The sequence below is a fragment of the Ceratotherium simum genome, chromosome 8 (genome assembly GCF_057802395.1).
Source record: "Ceratotherium simum simum isolate JZ-2026a chromosome 8, ASM5780239v1, whole genome shotgun sequence".
Lineage (NCBI taxonomy): Eukaryota > Metazoa > Chordata > Mammalia > Perissodactyla > Rhinocerotidae > Ceratotherium > Ceratotherium simum.
Window position 1 is genome coordinate 71748551 of NC_141907.1, and position 22009 is coordinate 71770559.

At 39.2% G+C, this 22009-nt stretch overlaps 1 protein-coding gene across 2 annotated transcripts; it reads right to left on the bottom strand.

Moving 5' to 3' along the window:
• Window positions 1-1915: 1915 nt before the first annotated feature.
• SPARCL1 (SPARC like 1) lies at window positions 1916-19182 on the bottom strand. 2 transcript variants are annotated; one of them, XM_014787922.2, is made up of 10 exons: window positions 19126-19182; window positions 15775-15951; window positions 14395-15387; window positions 13027-13099; window positions 12003-12121; window positions 11415-11535; window positions 9754-9890; window positions 7735-7883; window positions 6958-7106; window positions 1916-1944 (listed from the first exon to the last, which is right to left on the bottom strand). In XM_014787922.2, the coding sequence occupies exons 1-10, from the start codon at window positions 19168-19170 to the stop codon at window positions 1916-1918; spliced, it is 1992 nt and encodes a 663-aa protein (XP_014643408.2). In that variant the 5' UTR covers window positions 19171-19182. The 2 variants fall into 2 exon arrangements, with proteins under 2 accessions (XP_014643408.2, XP_087290856.1); XM_087434730.1 differs by having other exon boundaries at window positions 14428-15387; window positions 15769-15951; window positions 19126-19173.
• Between the last annotated feature and the right edge of the window lie 2827 nt (window positions 19183-22009).

Below are 22009 nucleotides of genomic sequence, written 5' to 3' on the forward strand. Positions count from 1 at the left end.
GGGAAAAAAAAAAAGGAGGAGGATTGGCAATAGAAAAAGGGGAAAAAAAAAGGAGGAGGATTGGCAATAGATGTTAGCTCAGGGCCAGTCTTCCTCAGCAAAAAGAGGAGGATTAGCATGGATGTTAGCTCAGGGCTGATCTTCCTCACAAAATAAATAAATAAATAAAAAATAAAATGTTCTCTTATTAAATAATATTTTTACCTCAAAATGAATATCGTTTTCAAACAAAATATTTTAAAATAAACATTCAGGTAATATCCTTAGCATTAAAATCATTTTTCACTGTTTCAAAACATTTAAAATATTTAAAACACTTAAAATGGTAATTTAGGTCCAATTAATGCCTCCAAATATAATTTCACTGTTCTCAACAAATTTACAATTAGAAACTCAGTTTCTAATTCGTTAAGACCTCTCATGACATTTCTTTGCAGCTACACACAAAAACATTTTGAATTTTGGAATAATTTCTAATATTATTTTCCTAGTTGGAAAAAATTATAAATAATACTTAGATTTTGATTAATCAAGTTGAACTTAATTATTTAGACATGACATGGTGTGATGTGGTCTAGTTAAGAACAAGTGACTCATTGAGCTAAGAAAAATGATAATAAACACAATTTTGAAGTTAATCAGAGAAGATTATTCTGATAAAAAATACACTCTTCCAAAAGTTTTTCAAATAAAATTCCTAGGGGCACATTCCCTCAGTGACTGCCACAGATAAGGCTCTTAACAACAACGAAGTTTTGATTATTTGAAAAAATAATCGAAAATTGCTTTGATTTCCATTTCAGATGGGAAAATATGTAAAAAACCGTTTTATTTTCTTTCAAATATTTTAAGGAGAATAAAGCATGTGACAGATTCTTTTATTTTCTTGCTTCAGACCTTGGAAAACTCTGTTATGGTGTCTTTTATATTTTTGCAACCTAGCTTTTACTGTATTGTTACCAAAGAAGAACTCAAAGGAAAATACAAATTTTCTCTTATGACACATTTTCTTGCTACCAATTTACAGTAGTAATATTATCTCTGACTCCACTGGACATCATGACATTTTCTGTGTCATTATTACATTACCTTTATTTTTGAGGACATAAAATGTACAGAAATTTTGCGGGGCCTCCCTCTACCGTGACTCACATGCTCAGCTGCACAAGAGCTAGAATTAGTTGTATCTAGCAGTGTGTAATCATCCATATTTTTAGCTGAACTTGGTAAAGAGCACTTGAATTCAAATTTTTTTTCTGCTTAAACTTACATTATGACAAAGGACATTCATGAGCAACTACCATTTAACAACTGAATGTTTGTTTCCCGTAGGAAATGTCTCCCCCAACCACACTCACACTTTTTTTGTTAAGTAGTACGGTCTAGGAAGCACAATTATAATTTGATATGAAGTGTGAGCCTTGAGTTAGTCTTTCACATACAATTGTTTAAATAAATGACTAGAAATAAACTTGAATGACCATTTGGATTTTTATGGATTTTTATTAGGATATTAAGATATTGAAAATAATACACATTAATAACAAAAGAGCATTATTTCATTTTCTTGAAGTGCACATGATATTACGGACAAAATGAATGTATTATTTTTTCAAGTTTCATAATTAGTAAGTATCTCATAAATGGATGCTGAGAGTGTTGAGTCAAACTCCTGTTCACAAACAGTGTACAGTATTTTGCATACCCGACTTTACTTAATTTTAAAGTTTTATTTCCAAAGTTAATGTTAAATATCCGGTGCATATACTGTTATCAAGCAATTACTCTCATTGTCTTCTCAGACATGCAAACATTTTGCTAAATATAAATCTACAAGTATCAAGGTTGCATATATTTCAGAAGTGGTCAGAGCAGAGGAGGATGCTGGAAAGTTTGAGTTCTTTCAAATCTTATTTCAAAACAGGAGATTTTCATCTATATCTTCTGTAAAAAACAAAAACAACACAAAATGCACTTTTAGAAAGTAGCCAGATTAGCAATATAAACAAAAAATGTTAGAGCAGGGGGTTTGGGGAAGCCATCTAATACGACAGTTCTCAACCCTGCTAGGGCATCAACATCACTCGAGAAGTTTTTGAGAATATGTGTTTCAGGCCTGACTCCTGGCCTCCTGAATCAGAATCCCAGGGGTGGGTCAATGGCCTGTATACTTTTAGAAAGCTCTGCAGGTAGTTCTGATGTACGGTTGAGAACCACTGATAAAGGAGGTTGAAGGGAGGCTCAGCCAAGAAGTGCCCAGTATACTAACCTATAAGGGTTGCTAAAATATAATAGACATAAATAGAAGTACTGTGCCAGTTAAGTCAAGTTTCCAATCAAGTAATTCTCAAGAACTTGTTGCCACATCTGTGGAAGAAGACAGCATCCTCCGGAGGACATGAGACCACGCCTTACCAGCACGGCCCACCCTCACTCAATTAACTGTTGAAGAAATATTTCAAGCAGACTAATTAGAAGCATACTAAACTACTACCCTGTCTCAGACAGGAGGTAATTTTCCTGCCCAATATAAATCTTCATCTGGTCCCAAGAGTGGGACAGATTATGGACTTCGATATATTTCTTTTGAGCACTGGCTTCTTTTGAAAAAGTGGGATAACAGTCTCATTACTTATAAACTTACTTATATTTGCGCTCATACTTTTTGTTTTCTTTCTGTTGTTTGAATGAGAGATGTGCCTCCTATTGACTTTAAGCCTAATAATCCTCTACCTGTGCCCAGGATCTCTTCTGATCTTCTTGAGATTCTCCCCTTATTTCCGTCTTTTTTTTTGCCTTACATCCTCAACTTTTCCTTTTTTCTGGGCCTATCCCATTAGTGTTTAAATATGCTGCATATCCAGCCTCCAGAACAGTGCCTGGCACGATGTGGACCATCAGTAAACATTTGTTGAGTGAATAAATGAATGAGTGAATGAGTGAGTGCTTAAGCCTCTTTTATTCCCCGAAATGTTTTTCTCTACTCTATAGCTCTCTCTAGCTCTTTCCTGCCGTCAAACACTCACTCTTTACCCCTTCTCATCTCCTATTCTTTCTCAACCGATAGAATCTAGCTTCCACCACTACCATTCCACCAAGCTCTTACCAAGGCCACCCAGGATATCCTTATTTCTACATCCAGCCAGTATTCTTACTTGACATCTCAGCAGCATTTGGCACTGTGATATTTTCCTCCTCTTTGAAACACCTCCTTAGACATGGCACTATCCATTTTTCTTTCTTCCTTTCAGGAGACTTTTTATTCTCCTTAGTGAACTCCTTCATCCTCCTCTATCCATTGTCTAGATGTTGTTGTTCCTTGGTGTTTAACCCTAGACCCTTTTTCGTGTAACTCAACACATTTTCCTTGGGGAATTAATTCCCTTCCCTGGTGTCAACTACTTTCTGTATGCTCATAATCTCCAAACGGGTATTTCAATTCCCAAACTCTGTCTTGAAAAGCAGACCCATATCTCTATCAACTGTACATTATCTTCCAAGTACTTCACAATTCAACCTGTCCAAAATGGAACCTATCATTTCCCCCAAATCTGCTTCTGTTTTCGTGTTTTCTATCTTAGTGGAAGGTATCTCTGTTTACCCTGCCTGGCCCGAGCCAGGAACCTAGGCATTGTACTCCCCTTTCTCTCAGTTTCTTAACTGTCTGCTCCCTGCCTCCATATATTCCTGTCAAACATCGTCTTATTATTTCTGCATGCTACACATCTTGAATATGTTTATATTCTTGGGTTGATCTTGAATACATTTATATTTTTTAATATCTTTAATATCTTGAATATGTTTGTTTTTCTTTTTCCCCAATGTAACTGCCCTAGTTCAAGTTCTCATCAACTGTTGCCTGAATTTACCACAACATCCTCTCAACCATCTCTGGCTTCTCCACAGTGTAACCAAAAGAATCTTTCTTAAATACAAATCCAGTGAAATCTCTCCCTTGTTTAAAAACTTTGGTGATCCTCCAGTACTGTTAGGATAATGTCTTTAACTGGCTAGTAGGACCTGCATGATCTGACTTGTTTACCCTATTAGCCTCACTTGGAAGGTTTTTCTAAAGATCGACGTGGATATATGTCAATATAGGGTACCACTAAATAAATAAGATTCTTCCATTTCGTAATAGAACCCCCATTTTACACATAAGGAAAATGAGACTTGCTGAGAATAAGTGGCACGCCCTAATTCACATAGCTAATTAATGACAGAGGTGGCATATTCAAGCACATCTACTTCAGACCAAAGGCAATTAAAATTCAGGACAACACTGGCTAAAATTGATCTTGTCGTTCTATGGATTTCTCAGCCCTGAGGGAAGGAAAGATATGATTACAGAGATACATATTTTTTTGCTTTCCATAGCTGCGTCCCAAAGTAGTACCTTGTTTACTTGTTCTGACTGAATATTTAATATCTGCTTTATTGGCTTACTATGTATAATTCTTTCCTGTCTTCAAAATAATGTAATCATTGCCAAACCACAGGGAACAAACAAGATCATTAGGAGCTTTCCGAGTCAATGAGCTTGAAGCCCTTCCTGCTCTTCCCAGACAACTGCCCAGCCCAGAGCCTGAGTGAACCTACATGCTGAAGAGCTTCCAGAAGTTTCAAAAGGAGCACTGAAGCACAACTGGTTTCCTTAAATAAACGGCCTCTGTTTGAATTTACCTTTTGATCACTCCTTTAAAATCATGTGCCGCATAAAAGGGCATACATAAATATGTCCTGTCCCAGCTAAGTTTTTCCCGTCTTGATAGTGGTGGTATGGAGGGGGCAGGGCAGCTGTACTTGGTTACATTTGTCTTTTTTTTTTTTAATAATTTTATTTATTTATATTTTTTCCCCCAAAGCCCCAGTAGATAGTTGTATGTCATAGCTGCGCATCCTTCTAGTTGCTGTATGTGGGACACGGCCTCAGCATGGCCAGAGAAGTGGTGCGTCGCTGGGCACCCGGGATCCGAACCCGGGCCGCCAGCAGTGGAGCACGTGCACTTAACCACTAAACCACGGGGCCAGCCCTACATTTGTCTTTTTAACACGGGAATTGGAAGAGACAGTTTTAGCCATTGTGTAAGTATTGTGTTTATAGAACAGATGTCAGAAAGGAAACTGGCATTATTTATATGAGTCTGAGTCTTAATAGCTTGTTGATTTCCTATTAATGCTAACAAGGTGTAAATAGTATGTGGTTGCCAATCTCCAAGATGGCCCTAGGATCCCCACCTCCTGTAGTCTCCCACATTGTAGCAGGGGTGGTCTGAATGACCAACAGAATATAGCAGAAGCAATGGTGTGTCACTTCTGAGATTAGGTTATAAAAGACATTGCAGCTTCAGTCTTGGATTTTCTATTTCTTTTTTATTTTCTTTGCTGAGGAAGATTCGCCCTGAGCTAACATCTGTTGCCAGTCTTCCTCTTTTTTTGCTTAAGAAAGATTAGCCCTGAGCTAACATATGTGCCAGTCTTCCTCTATTTTTTACGTGGGTCACTGCCACAGCATGGCTGATGAGTAGTGTAGGTCCATGCCTGGGATCTGAATCCACGAACACAGAGCACCAAAGCAGAGCACCAAACTTGACCACTATGCCACGGAGCTGGCCCTGGATTTTCTATTTCTCTCTCTGATCACTCTGGAGGAAACGAGATGCCATGTGATAAACAGGCCTATGGAGAGGACCACATGGTGAGGAACTGAAGCCTCCTGACAATAGCCATGTGAGTGAGCTTGGAGCAGATGCTAAGCCAGAACCATCCAGGTAAGCTACTCCCAGATTCCTGACCCTTGGGAACTGTGAGAGAGATTTTAGGCTTCTAAGCTTTAGGGTAATTTGCTATGCAGTAATAGACAATTAATACACAGAACTAGATGCTTACCAAAATATACATTCTTTGCTCCTTACAGTTGAGCTTATTTCACAGAATAATATTGTAGAGAGAAAGGACTAACATTTTCTGCTTACCTATTTATCAATAAATAACTAAATCCTCATATTCTCAGTTCTTTCTAATTTCAAGGCATTATACACTTGCGTGAGGAATATTTTTAAAGTGAAGGTCACATAAGTTACCTGTTTTGGGGAAATTCTGACCTTTAATGAACTTTTCCCTACCACATGGCTGCATATTCATCCCACATGTATGTTGTGAACATACGTATAAAACCTCTGCTTCAGAGAGTTCATGTTCACCGTTGATTTACATTCTGCAAGTAGTTTTGATTGCTCATTTTTTGAACATTTTTCAAATCTTGATTATGAAAACATGCTTGCCCATAAAAATCAACTCTAACTTAGGAAAAGAAAAGGAAGCAAATTAAGACATATTCTAGTAAAACAAATGTCTAAATTTAAATTCCTCCACTTTAGGAGTAAAGAAAGAACCCTCTGATCTTTTTTTTTTTTTTTGTCACTGAAAATGCAGTAATGGGTGACTTTTGGATTAAAGGAATAATAGCTGGACACAGCTTGTGATGTAAGGCTCAATCTTTTGTGTCTTGGTGATGAATTCTAAGATTCTTCTGACATCTCCCATTGGTTGAATCAGGCTTGCTCTTCACATATGATTTTTAAAAGTTTGGCCCAATACAGAGGTTAAGGAAGGACATAAAATCCTTCCTTCCTTAGAAGGGTAGCTTTCTGAGATTTGGTGCAACTCTCTGGATTCACATACTTTTCCTAGGCTTAGCCAACTGCGAAGGCCTCAGTGCAGTTAAGTCTTGCTAAGACCCTTGCTACCCTTTGAAAACACAGTATCGTAAAGGAAGTGAGAAATAACCCTGCAATGACAGCACGGGCATGGAGGGAGTCCTACCTGGGACACTGCCACCTTACTGTCTCTAGGTTTCAATCTGAACACACAGCGGGACTACTCTATGAGGGCTGAGGGCTTAGGGCTTATCTGGACAAGAGGACACCTCTCTCCCTGGGATGATGATAAGTTTACCTTCTTTAATTCCGAAGCAGTGGCCCCACTCCTTCAGGGTGATGTGCTTATCCTTGTTGGGGTCACACTCAGCAAAGAAGCGAGTTATGCAGTGTTCCATGGGCACCAGAGATGCTCGCAAAGGAGCAAGCTCGGAATGTGTCAAGACTCTGCAATGAAATAAATGGCAGCCTATTAACTGAGTAGCTCGTGTATGAAAGTTAACTCTTGGGATCACCAAGGACATTTTTCTTCCATGAGGTTGTGGAATATGCCGAATAAATAGTACATTCATGAAAAGCTCCAAATGACATAAACTATTTATGGGTGAAATAGACAGTTTTTGAAATGTCAGTTCACAAGGTTTCCTTCTTCACTGGGAACTGTCTTCCTTCCACCCTAAATTTATAGGAGTGCAACCCAGCAATCACGTTTGTACAACCTGGCTCTTACCCACTGGCTATACCTGATTGTTCCAGGTACGTAGATGTAGGCACTTGACCCAAGTTGGGCCAATCAGATTATCTTCGGAATTTAGGATAAGAATGAGAAAGAGTTGAAGGAGTCTCTGTGGGAGGCTGGACCCTAACATGTAAACTTGGGAGCTGTGGTGTGGCCATATTCTGTGATTTTCAAAGCAGTTTTGTGTTTAGACACCTAACGACATTTGTTTGGCATTTCAGTGTTCTAAGATGGAACTGGGAAATTTCCTAACTCTGTTTAGAATTCTTTTGGTATAAATAACTAGACATTCTATCAGGGAGATGACATAGTAATGGAGAAGTAAAGAGACTTTACCTGTCCATAGGATGTTGGTCAAGTTCATGAAACTGCCAGTGCACAGGATACACATACATGTGGTAGTTTTTCTTAAAGTCCCTTAAGAGAAGGTCGATGGAATGGTCCCCAGCCAAGAGTCTCTTTTCATCCAGGTAAATTTTCTTGACCTGGGATTAGGAAGTGAGAAGACTATCAGAGAATAAGACAAGTGTAATGGAATTACAACTTGCTAAACTTTACTTGAAGCGTAACAGTAATATGACAGAGGAAAACAAGCCCAGGCCATCCTATGAGACCAAATTAAATGCCTTTTAACCAATACTAGAGCCATTCTTATTTCTACGTAGAATAACAGCTAATATTAAAAAAAAAACCCTGTGGTTTTCAGAAGAAATTTAAGTCCTTTTTCATCTTTTCTTTTAATCAAGTAATGTCCATTGCATTCCTTAAAACTATGAGGTGTTAATGAAAAGGGCTGAATTGACCTGGTTAGTTAGTGAAAAGTCCTGCTCTTCCCCCACTGGCATAATCCGTTCTTAATCCTCTATGTGTTTCCACCCAGTGCCTGCTCAGTCTCAGTTTAGCCCTGGTGTGACACCATTCGGCCACCCCCGTTGAATTTTCTCTGTTTTGGGTCTAATGCTCTCAAGGCTCTCTGTGACAATGTATTAAAGAGACAGGATAGAAATTATTTTTTGGGCAATGTATATAAAATTCTTAGTTTGTGAGGTTACCTGTTACTTCACTGAGTAATTGGAAGCAATCAGAACAGAAGTTCTACCTGTTCCCATGACCACAACTACCAACTTTCCTCTTTGTTACCATGGATGAACTTCCTGTGCTCCTAATCTAAGCCCAACCCCTCACTAGTGCTCAGGAGCCCACCCCTTCTCATCTACTCAAGAATACCCTATGGCAGCTGGGCACCTTTCCTTCTTTACTGGGTTATTTCCAGAAGCATACAAACATCCTCTACCATCTCTGACTGGCGGATGGGGCTCTTAAACTCACATTCCCCTCCAGTTACCACCTCATTTCGCTTTTCTCCTTTACAGCAAAGTGTCTTGAGAATATGGTCTATACTTGCTGCTTCCACATTCTTCCTCCTATTCTCTTTTGAACCCTGTCCACTCAGGCTTTTCTGCTCCCCACTCTGCAGAAACAGCTCCTGTCGAGATCAACTACGACCACCACATGCCAAACCAGTGGCCAACTCTCAGTCCTCATTTTACAACCTGTAAACAGCATTTAACACAGTTAATGCACACTCTCCTTCTTGTTTTATTTTGTCTTCATAGCACATTTAATCCCATCTGATATATCTTATACATATATTTGCATAAATATTTATTTGCATGTATGTTCATATTTGCATATATGCATACATATAAATATATATATCTACATACATATCTACACATATATATATGTATACACTTCTTTGTTCAAAGTCTGTCTCCTTGCCTAGAATGTAAGCTTATGAAGGCAGAGATTTTTGTTTGGTTCATTGCTGTATCTCTAGCATGTAAATCAATTCCAGGTACCTAGGATGCATTCAATAACTATCCGATGAATGAATCGTCCCTGGGAACTTCTGGAATCAGTATTCTGCACTTTTTAATCTTAATATATTACTAACATTGTGAGTAATGGATTTCCCTTATGTATAAATCTATGTCTGGCCTATGAGGGCAAAAAGGATGTTTAGATTTAAATAACATATCTGGGCCTAAATATACAAATGCTGAATATGGTTCACTTTGCTCAACCAGAGCTTGTTCTAGGTATGAGTTGAACAGCCCTTGCTCGGGCCACTGCTCTTTATTTAGGAAGGGGGTGGTTTGGCCGTGTCCCAAACTTTGTGGCATGAATGGTAACCACAACTATTCTGTTAATCCATATATGCTACCAGGCCGGGGGAGGCAAAGTGGGCTTTTGTCGATATGCAGATGGAGGTAGCGCCCGGCTCCCACACACACCTTTTTCCCTCAGGCCCTGCAGACAGACACTTACATAGCCGACCCATAGGTATCTTACTTTATTTCTCTGCTTCTCATTTAGATAGCCAGCATGTTCAGGGTTAGGCTCGTAAAGCTGCATGAGGATATTCTTGAGCCAGTCCCTCATCCTTAGAGGAAACTGAATTACTTCAAAGTCCGTACAAGCAGGAATAGCTGTTGCAAGTAGAAAGTAAATAGGTTTTAATCTTCGGGTCTTAACTCCTCTCCTATGGCAAGCCCTCATAACAGGAAGCTTAACAACTTCCGGTGACTGACAGCATCCTCACTGCCCCACCGTCACAACAGTGGTCTTTAACCCTGGCAGCACAACAGAATTGCCCAGCATGTTTTAAAAACATACCAGATACCACCTTCCATTCAAAAAAATTCTGATTGGATTAGTCTGGGGTGGATACTGGGTGTCAGGATGTTTTAAAAGCCCAAAAGTAATTTTGATGTATAGCCAGGGTGGAGAACCACAGATCTAGAATCAGAGAGTTGGAATTTAGAGGTGGAGGACACAAGACCCGTTTATTAGGGGAAAAGAGAAAAAAGGTAGATGTTAGCTTATACTGTAGACAAGTAATGTTAAATCTCAGTGGCTTAAAGGCATGAAGGTTTATTTCTTTTTTTTTTTTCGGTTTTATTGAGATATAATTGACAAACAACACTGTATAAGTTTAATGTGTCCAGCATAATGACTTGACATATATATATTGTGAAATGATTACCACAATAAGTTTAGTTAACATCTATCACCTCATATAGTTACAAAAAAAATTTATTTTCCTTGTGATGAGAACTTTCAGGGTCTACTCCCTAAGCAACTTTCAAATATACTATACACCAGTGTTAATTATAGTCATGATGTTGTACATTACATCAAAAGTTTATTTCTTGATCCTGCTACAAGTCCAATACAAGTTGGTAGGAGGGCTCTTTGGGGCTTGGGATGATGGAGACTCAGGACGGAGACTCCACCATCTCAACACCATCTCAACACAAGGTGAAGGGAACATGGAGAACCATATGCCAACTCTTAAATGCTTCTGCCCAGAACTCACATGGATGAGTTTTGCTCAAATTTCATTGGACAAAGCAACTCATATGGCTACATCTAACATCAAAGGGGCTGAGAAGTTTAATCCTCTTATGTGTTTGGAAGGAGAGAAGAACCGAAATATGTCTGAGCACTGCTAATGTGGAGAATCAGTTAGCGACGAGGAGATACAAACACAATTGAGAGGATCCTGGGGAAGGAAGACAATTTTAAAAAACTTCTGGAAGAATATGTTGTCATAAAACTGCTTGGCCGAGGCTTAAGTTAACTTGGGAAGAGGACAAATAATTTAGCAAAATTCCAATGATTCATCTCAATTATTGAGTGGATAACATTATCATAGTTGTTCTGAACCCTGGCTGCACATTAGAATTGTCTAGGTTACTTTAAAAACAAATGAAAAAACAATACCAAGGTTCCAACCCAGTCCAATTAAATCAGAATCTCTTATAATTAAAGCCTGGGCATTCTTCTTCTTCTTTTTTTTTTTAAGTCTCCCCAGTTGATTTTAATGTGTAGCCTGGGTTCAGAACTGCATTAGCTTTTTCCTGTTTGCATATATATGAGTATGTAAATATATTCTTCAGATATGCACAGATTTACCCAAAACCCTCTCAGCAACAGTGACAGAATCTTACATTTGCAGGCTCCAAAATAATCCAGCTGCAGTTGGTGCCCCTTTTTGGTCCCCTCCAGTCTGCACTTAGTAGCGAACAGATGACAGGAGCTGGCATAGGTCTGATTGTCAGTGCCACAAACCTGGGAAAGAAAAGCATGAGAAAAAGCTCATGCCTCCAAATGTTCATTGGGAAAACACTCTGCTCCTTACAGCTCAGGCTGTTGATAAACTGTGCTGCGCCACAGACGTGGTCAGGTGGGTGAGGCTATTTAAATCATAACTATCCCATATAGCACAAAAAAGTCAACTAAATCATACCAATGGAGATGACAGTTTAGCTTCAGATAAGTTCAATAGAATGACAACTGCAGATGTTCTAAGGATAGAATGAGTTTTAAAATGAGTTCTACAGATCAATGCCATTACTACCTCTTTAGGGCACAATTCTTTGATTTTGCTGGCATTTGTTCCTACTCAATATTACTTCAAATATTAAATGATAACATGGGCATTTACCTTTTTTTTTAACAAAAAATTTCAATTGCACACTTCTTTCTTTCAGATCACTATTTGGTGCCCCTTAGAGACTATTTTGTAGAATACTTACTTGGTCAAGGAGTTTTGTAGGAGGACAAGTCACTGGATCTTGGCAAACACAGTGGGGTTTTCCCTGTTGGTCAGCCTTACAGATGTGTCCTCTTTTACACTGGAAGTTCAGGCAAGAATCTAAGAGAAATTCTGGACAGGAAACATGGACAAAACTAAATTGAGTGTGTAAACTCAAATCCATCCTGACAATTAGCTCCATTTTCACTAATAAGAGGAAATTTGGGAAAATATTAGAAACCATTTTAATGGACATGTTAATTTTTAGGTGGGGCCCTCCGGCATCAGACTATTTTACACAATAGTCTAGATTTTCTGCACAGTTTGGATTGGAGATTTAAAAAGAACAAACAACTCTTCTTGGCCCGCCTGCCATAGTCATAGTCCAAAGTCTATAGTGCAATTATGTGCAAGTTGGTCAGAAGTTAAATAATTTTATTGCGTTGAAATTCAAAATGTTTGTGATTGGGGTATGTGCTTGGGAATTAGGTCTTAATTAAATATGGGAAAGCCAGCCCTGATGGCCTAGTGGTTAAAGTTTGGTGTGCTCCACTTTGGGGGCCCGGGTTTGGTTCCCAGTCATGGAACCACATCACCCTTCTGTCAGTAGCTATGCTGTGGTGGCAGCTCACATAGAAGAACTAGAAGGACTTACAAGTAGAATATACAACTATGTACTGGGGCTTTGGGGAGGAGAAAAAATTAAATATGGGATCTAAATTCACTAGTAAGTTATGGATAAGGCAGAATTAATTCTTCTTCTCAGAAGCAAAAGGATTTAAAGAAAAAGAATTCTAGCAATATTGCAATAGGACTTCCAGTTTGTAAACACATTTACCTGTAGTTGTATATCAAATGTGCACAAGAGAATGTCAACAATTTATGGGAGCATTTCCCTGGGGAGGACTGGGGAGAGGAAAAATTCTGTGCAGTGGTCACAAATGAAGGGATGGGGATAGCCCAGTGTGGCCAATTCCATCTCTTCCTTGATATTGTCACAAACAGCTTGCTTAGCCCATACTCACCAACACTGTGCACCCTCATGTTGCCTTCACTTGAACTTTCATCCTCATTTGGTAAGCTGTCTGCTTTCTTGGACTTTATAATAACAAGAGCAGAAGTTGAAGTCTAGTTAGAAGAAAGCTGTTACATAATTTACATTTCCACTGTGCATACTCTCACAGAGCTTTTCATACCCAAATCATTTCAGATCTCAAAAAGAGATGCCAGCCACAACTGTGAAAATAGACAGTAACTCTTTGAGAACAGGAGTCATTTCTATCTTCATTAACTGAATTTGGTACTGTATCTCAGGGGATTACTTAATAAAATTTGGAACTAACATCAGGAGTGAAAATTGGAACCTCCCCTCTGGATTTGGGCAAACAGTAGACATGTAGTATTATCATGCAGTTCTGCAGTGAAGACATGGTTACATCAGTAATCTCTATGGAGCTGTTGGTCAAGATTGCTCAAGTGTAAGAAAACTCCTACCTCAGCATAGCAACCGAGTCCTCAATAATTGAGGTTACTCTTGACCTCGACTACCAAAAGCTGTGTCAAGTCCTCCTGGAGGCTGGCTGCCAGGGTTTTGTGTGAAAGCTCCAAATGATTAAACAGCCAAATAACAATATGCTTCTCCTCTGCTCCCACCTGCTGTAGTTTCCTGATGATCATTTTTCTGTGTGTTTGCTTAATAAAGTTGTAGCTGAAGTCTTTGTTCTTAATCTTTATAGCTAAATCAACAAATATTGCTGAATCTTTTATTATGTTAGAGGCATTTTGTAGACATTGTGATTCACCTTGAATATGACATGGCACCTGATCTCAAGGCATTAGAGGAGCAGTTGTCAGTGTCTCCCATCCTTCATATCTGTCAGAATTTACCATTCTAGTTAGCTCCAGAGACTTGCAACTGCCAGCATCTGCATCTCTGTGCCTGGAGAACTGTAGAAATCTATTTGGCCTGCTCAAATGACAGACTGGAATTGCTGGGGAATTAACACCCCTCCTAGCAATTCTCAGCCTGTATAAATGCCTCAGCTCTCTTACGCTCCAAATGGGATAATCAGAGGACTGTGCTTTACGTGGTTTTAATGATGTACCTTTGCTTAGCTTCCTTTCCTTCCCTGTGTCACTGCTCCACTCCTGTTTGTTCCCTGAACTCCTCAAACTGCACTAAAATCAGGGTCTGCGTCTAGGGGAACCCAAATAAAACAGGCATTTTCAGGCTAATGATGAAGATGTAGAGGAAAATAAATAATTGTAATATATTTTAGTAATGCACTGATAGAGATAAGCACAAGAGACTGTGAGAGAGGAAAGAAAGGTCATGGCTGTTTCTTGATAAAGCGAACTGCCTTATTGGACAAGCATCATTTTAAATATCTCACCCCTTGGTGTTCTCCAGGTTTACTGGTGTCTACATTCTCATTCTCAAGTGCTCTTTCTCTTTCCTCCTCGTATTTGATGTGATAGCTCATTGATTGAGCTCTTTCAGCCTCCAGGAAGTCCTCACTTGGGGTGTAGTCATCATCACTTTCATCATGTCTGGGGCCATCATCACCATCATCATCTGGCCCATGATTTCTGGCAATGATGTTACCATCATCAGTAGGCTCTACGAGCAAAGTCTCAGAAACAGCCTTTTTATCCATCTCTTCATGGTTGCTGATAACTTCAAGGCCAGGTTTTCCCTCTTGGCTCTGCCATTCAGTATCTTGATCGTGCTTATTAATTTTTGATGCAGTTTCCTCTTCCATTTCTGCATTGGAGTTATTCTGTTCTTGTTCTTGGTTACTCCACTCAAATTCATCTTTCTGCATCTTGCTTACTTGAGTTGGTTGATTGGACTCTTCCAGAATATCATCAGATTGGGTATTCTCCTCTTCCTGCTTGCTGTTAGAATGCTCCTTGGGAAATTCTCTCTCCCTTTCTTGATTGTCATTGTAGGTAGCAACTTCACCTGGCTCTTGTTCCTCTTCCCCTTCTCCATTGGCAATATTTGGATCCTGCTCCTGGTTTCCCGGATCACTTAAGTCTTGGCTACGTTTGCTGCCCCCATTTGATTGAGCATGAGAATCATTTATAGGCTGTTCTTGCTTTTTCTCTGTCGTGATGCTTTCTTGTTGGTTAGAGTCTGCAACGGAACTAACTTCAGGAGCGAGGAAATCAATGTTCTCTGGGAGTTGTTTCTTTTGAGGCTCACTTATATCTTCTTTTAGACCCAATGTATCTTCAGATGGTGAATCCTCCAAATTCTCACTGAAGTCACTTTCACTTTTCTCTTGATCCTGTAATCCCAGCTCTTGGCTGTAACTCTGGTCCTGATCTGCTGACTGGTCATGGTTTTCCTCCTTTGACTTCAGTGTTGAAGATTTTTCAGCCTTAAAAGAAACAATATTTATTCTTGAAACAAATCATAATTTAATATGTACATCATATTTACAATCCATAAGCCAACATTTAATATTCATTATTCTTTTTCTTACTTGATATCGTATAAACTTATTTATGATGTTCTTCACCTTCTATAGCAACAAGTTTTACCTGAATTTGAATTTTATGAAATACAATGATTATATAGCACTTTAACCAAAGGAGTGAAACTCATTAATTCTCACAATTCTTCTAGTGATTGGAGAGTTGATGTGATGATCATCTTTAAAGAAATTAAATAGAGATGACAATGAGGTAATATCTTTGACCATGCTTTTAAATTGAGACCTTTGGAGAATTTAAAAATTATATTAGCATAACCATGCTACTTTTACCTTATGGATGAGATGGTCTTCTGTGGATACTGCAGTTTCCTTTTCATTTTCTGAATCTTCAACCCTTAAAATGGGGACTGCAGTGTTGTCAGGTGTTACCGACAATTCAGCCTGTTGGATGGAACTCAAGGAATCAGCAGTTGGTTGAGAATGATCGGATAGGAACCTTGCATTTGTCTGAAAAAATTAAAACTAGTTTGTGTTATTCATATCTAGATGTTAGTATTTAAATTTCTAATTACTCTTTTATTATCATCATTATTTGTAGCAATATACCTCATTTATAATACCAATTAAAAATATTTTCTAGAATTTTAAAAGATACAAGCAAATGTCCAGAATATAATCTTAAGTGAAAACAGAATCCCAGTCATGTTTAAGAAAAGTTATATATGCAGAAACTGGGTGAAAATAGAGCAAAAATGGTATCGAGAATAGTGACCTTTGAGTCTCGGAATTATTTTCTGTGTTTTTCAAACTTTTACAAAGCATTCACACTTTATAATTTTGAAAAATGTTGTTTAGCAGAAAGTTGAAGTCAAATTAAATTAACAGTAAGATATAGCATTGTACGTTTTCTTAAGCTTACTTTTAAGTACTCACTGATAATTAGCAGAAAAAGTTATAAACCTTTTATTTAATATTTGTTTACTTTCTTAACACTATCACCCCTATATCCATCAAAAAGTCTTCCAATAAAAAACAATTTAATCTAGAACTAATTAAAAAGCTGTGTGAAACAGGGCACCAAGTATAGTAGTGAAGAGCAGCTGTGGAGTATTATTTCTGCTGGATGGGTGACTCTGTCTATTTCTAGCAAGATAGATGAAGAGCTGAACAGTGATACGTAATGGAGAAGTTGAACAACTGGGCTTAGAGATGAGAGACCCTCCTTCAAGTCTTGACTCTGCTATTTACTATCCATCTGCGGTTTGACAAATTGTTAATCACTCTGTCATTTCTCAAGGTGAAGTGAGCAGAAATATCAAGATAAGGTTATGTACATAAAATATTTTGTGAATTTTAAGGAGTTACCCAAGTGAAAAATTACTATTTCTAGTGGTAATATCCTGCAGTGGTCATAAGATGAACTGTCTGATATCCTAGGCAGGCGTTCACCGTGGATCTTCATGTGAGAGATGCTGTGGACACCCAGGTGTCATAGAGATCCAGGTGTGAGTATAAAACTCAGATTCGATTTGCATTGACTCCTCTTTACTCCATTAGCAGGTCCTGTAGTGCTGATTGTGCAATATACAGAAAGCCATGGAGTACAGGATTTATTTTAGATTCGATTGGCTTTCTTGCTTCTTATTACCTTTTCAACTAAGAGGAGTAATAATATTTGAAAAAATTTTCAAGGAAGCTATTTTTAAGAGGGAAAAGGAGAAAGAATGATGGCCAGTTTAGCAAGTTGCCAGCAGGGGCATCATGAAAGGCAGTGGATGGAGGAGATTTTAGGTTTACAGTGGAGAACTGCTCCCCTCTCTGCTCCCTTCCTCCTCATTCCCTCTCCCCAAAATGGAAGAAATGCGCAGAAAACATGGCAGCTCATCTTCTTTCAGAAAATTTTCTGAACATGAAATTCTGTGTTATCATTATGCCCCCTTCTATATTTATAACAACATACCCTCTGGACATCTGTGTGGAATCTCCTAACCACACAGACTCCATTGATTTCTGGAGAATTCAGGGAGGAGGGGAAAATGATACAAGATTTTTAATAGGTAAATTCTATGAGAAGAGTTTTAGCTTTTTAGCATTTGACTGGGTCTGTTTGATAACAACCTGTCCTAAAAAGGAAACATCTGGGATGTGTCTATATGCAGGCGTGTCATTCACACATTTGGTTCTCAGACACTTTGCTGCCTGTTTACATGGCGGCAACAGCTGCACGAGCAAAACACATTTTCAGGAGAAAACAGTGGTTCTGTGGGTGCTCCTTTCTATGCCGAACATCGTTTATCCCACTTTTGTAATTTCAGAGGACAATGTATAATTTCAGTTGGAGTAGCTCCACACTACTTAAGCATGATTCTCCGCGGTGATTGTAAATTCTGTTTTCCAAGAACTGCTTGGTCTGGGTGGCGGGGCGTTTGTGTTTGCTGACACATCTGTCAACCAGAATCTAGCCACCAGCTATCCAAAAAGCAAGGACAGAATCTTAGGCATGGAGAGGGAGTCAGAGAAGGGACAAGAGATAAACTGCTTTGTGTGTTTAAAGAGGCTGATTCCTCAGTGTGGTGAGAAAGAAAAAATGGCACAGATCCTTTAGTTTGATTAAGGATGGTACGGATCATTTGGGGGAACATCTAAATGATCATCCAAGCTGTGGTTCTATTTTCTTTCTTTCTTTCTTGCTTTCTTTCCCTTCCTTCCTTCCTCCCTCCCTCTCTCCCTCCCTCCCTCCCTTCTTTCCTTCCTTCCTTCCTTCCTTCTTTCCTCCCTCCCTCCCTCCCTCCCTCCCTCCCTCCCTCCCTCCCTTCTTTCCTTCCTTCCTTCCTTCCTTCCTTCCTTCCTTCCTTCCTTCCTTCCTCCTCCCTCCCTCCCTCCCTCTCTCCCTCCCTCCCTCCTTTCCTTCCTTCCTTCCTTCCTTCCTTCCTTCCTTCCTTCCTTCCTTCCTTCCTTCCTTCCTTCCCTCCCTCCCTTCCTTCTTTCATTTCTTTCTTTCTTTCAACATCCAGGTTATTGTGAGGCTGCTGATGTGGTCTCAAACGGTCTGGTTTGTATACGGCTGATTTATTGCTGTCTGAATGGCAAGGCCAGTATACCTGACCATGAAGAAAAAGTGTTCTAGTCCTGTCTGCTTTCAGCATGTTTGTTTGGACAGACGCTGAAGGATGAGCTAGGAGCTGATTTATGCTTACCGTACCATTTCCTGCCCCCAACCCACCGGTTCCCATTTTTATTACAGACTCAGAATTTCTCAGCCAGACTGTATTTGATCTTGCAGAAAGTGCTGCTGGACGGTGCGGGTGTGCACTCCAAGATTTCTTAAACAAATTTCTTAGAGTTCTTAGACTAATGTGTTGAATTTCCACAGGAGAATCTATTTCTTTCTGTTCTCTTTGGTATTTGGGCATATCCCCTGGCTAATAAACTAATAATCAACACTTTCAGCTGCATATTTACTGCATCTTGTAGAATCTGATGGTTCTGAAAGAAATATTTTTAAAAAATAGCATCTCAACTTTTCTAGTCATCCATTCCCTGCTGGGGCAAAAAAATATTATGATTAAAACAAAAAAGAGAATTTCAAACCACTGTATAAGAACATTTTCTTGTAAATGGAGGATTTCTAAACTAAGTGTCGGGAGGTAGAGCTGTAATAACAGAGGCGAGAGTATTTACCGGGATTGCAGCTGCGGCTCCCAAAACGTACAGGAAAAAAAGCATCGTCTCCACGCTTTCCAGATCTGTGAACCAAGAAGACAATTAGCCGTGGTGGGTGATATTTTCCTCATGGAAGATTAAAAGGTAATCTTCTTCGTAAATGTTGAGCTTGATACCATCCTTTGTATTTAAAGGTGATTGTCGTCTTTGGGGACTAACATGTCTGGAAAGACAGATTAATGACAGTTTTTACCCAATTGTGTCCCTGTGAGAATGACTCCTTGATTTTTTGGCCCAGCTGTGTTCAGCAGAGCCTATCTCTGTTTATGACTGTGCTTCCTTGAATAAAGACTCTAAGAAGATCTTGGGTCTTAAGATTTGTGAGTGTTCACAGTGAGGATAAAAGGCACAAGGTGAAGTAACATGATATTTCAACAAATTGCCTCTTTGGTGTGGAGAAACCCGTATATTTAGTGAAGGTTCTTAGGAATGAGACATGGCACTGGCTTTAGGGGCCATCAATGTCCATCTAATTTAGAGGTCTTGCACTGGTCATCTGTGAGTTGGCGGTGGTCTGTGGATGGGTTGGGTTTGGTAGGCACTGTGTATACATTTTAAAATTGCCTCTGCACCATGCATTTTCTGTTTCCGTATTATTCTTTTTTTTTCCTGGTTGTTGGTTTGGTCTTTGTTTTTCTCTTTGAAAGCTTCTCTGAAATTTCTAATGTCTTTGGTTGTCCAGTAATATTTAGTAGTGAGTCACTAAAAAGCCAATTAGAAGTTTCAAGGGCAGGACTTTTCACCTTGGAGAGCTTCCACGGAGGGGCTGAGGCAGGAACCTAACGGTTTTGATGGGGCACCCCAAATGTCACTGTCAGATCTTTCCTTCTGGGGAGACATTTTTTTCCTAGAGAAGTTCTTTGTATCTCCTACCTTGGAGAGGGGAGTATAAGCTTGGTTGCTAGCATTCTGGGAGATGAATGAGTGAAGGGTCTGGAGATGTCTCAGTGCATACACTGACCCTCACTTAGTCCCCAGCCTTCTGTACGGCACCACAACCCACCCTCCACTGTGCCTGTCTCAAGTCCAGGGCCAGAGAATAACCTTGTCTTTCCTATGTAGGGTGAAATGGGAAGTCCACTGGCTGTGCAGGTATGAGGAAGTGTCTCAAGTATGTTTATCTGATAGGCTTTCAACCAATCCTCCTGATTTTAGCCTCTACCTTCATCTCGCCTTCCAAATTAACTGGTGCCTCCAATACTTGAAACTTTTCTGGGTTCTGCAGTGGGAATTGCCTTCTTTGTCTACGGCACCCTTGGCTGAAAACCCCTAGGCTTCAGCTTTCCCTGTTCTTCCAACTCCTTTCCATCTTCTAAAAATTTGCTGGTATCTTTTGTCTTCTTTGTCTCCTCCTTTTTTTTTCTCTGTCATTGTGTGTTTATATTGTTATTTTTCTTTTCCTATCATTATGCTGGAATTTTAGCAGGGAATGGCAATATATGCATATATTTCATTTGTTCCATTTAATCAACAGACGATTTCCATTTCTTCACCTGATTTATATCTCCTTATTTATTACTATTATTATTATTTTTTAGGACACGTAGAAATTACTATGGGTCTTTGGTTCTAACTCTATTAGCAAATAAAGGTTATATTGAAGAAAAGGAGGCAATAGGTGCCAGCACAGACTTTCTTATCATGTTAGAAACAAGTAAGAACACATTTTCACCTTTATCACTATTCCAACGCCACAGGGTGGGCCACCTGGACTAGGGAACAGTGTGTTGGAAGGATGGAGACTAAAGCTGCACATAGAAGGTGATTCAGGATTGAATGTAGGGGAAAAACTCCAATCATTTATAACCTTATATAACCTTAAATAAACTAATCTATTCTAATTTTAATGAAAATAACATTTACTCAGCTTGGAGACTTAAATTTAATTCCTTTAGAGGAATTTAGAGGCCCCTCTGAAAATGGCTGTACAGAACTTACATAGAAATTCAGAGTACCAACAGCGGAATGTGTGTTACATTATTTATATCTTTAAATAAACATTATTTAGAACTAGTAATGGTGTATAAGAGATACCGGAAGTTTATATCATCAAGTGCCTTGGGTTTACCAAACAGATTTACAGATGGGATATTATCTTATTTGATCTTTGCAACAACCCCATGATGTGGCAGATGAAGAACAGGCCTGGAAGGGCTCTGACAGGGCGTGCTCAAGGTCACAGAGCGGTTCAAAAGGGACCTGGGCTTGAACCCAGCTTCCCTGGCTCTTGCTCTGGTGCTTTCCCAGCTCTTTAGCAAATAAAGTTCTCCATTTACCTCTTACACAAAGAAGTAGGGAAGAAGGAAAAAAATCCCAAAACCAGTATTGGGAAAAATTCAGAATTCAGTTCCAATTTTTAAATAAAGAGTTCCAAACATTTTAAGGTTTAAGCTTTTGCATACATGGCTAATACATTTTTCTGTGTTGGGGAAAAAAGACATAGAAAGTCAGTTGGGCTATTTGACATCAAAAGTCCCTTTCAATAATGCTTTTTATAGTCTAAATGAAAGTGAACATAAGTGAGTTCATCTTGTTACACTCAATGGCCCCAGCCCCTCTTTGTGTGACTACTCACTGCTCTGCACGTACTCTAAAATAATTCACGGGCCAGCCCCATGGCTTAGTGGTTAAGTGCATGTGCTCTGCTGCTGGCGGCCCAGGTTCGGATCCCGGGCGCGCACCGATGCACCGCTTCTCTGGCCATGCTGAGGCGGCGTCCCACGTACAGCAACTAGAAGTATGTGCAGCTATGACATACAACTATCTACTGTGGCTTTGGGGGGAAAATAAATAAGCAAATAAAATTATAAAATAATTCACATGCTCTCCTGATTTATGGCCT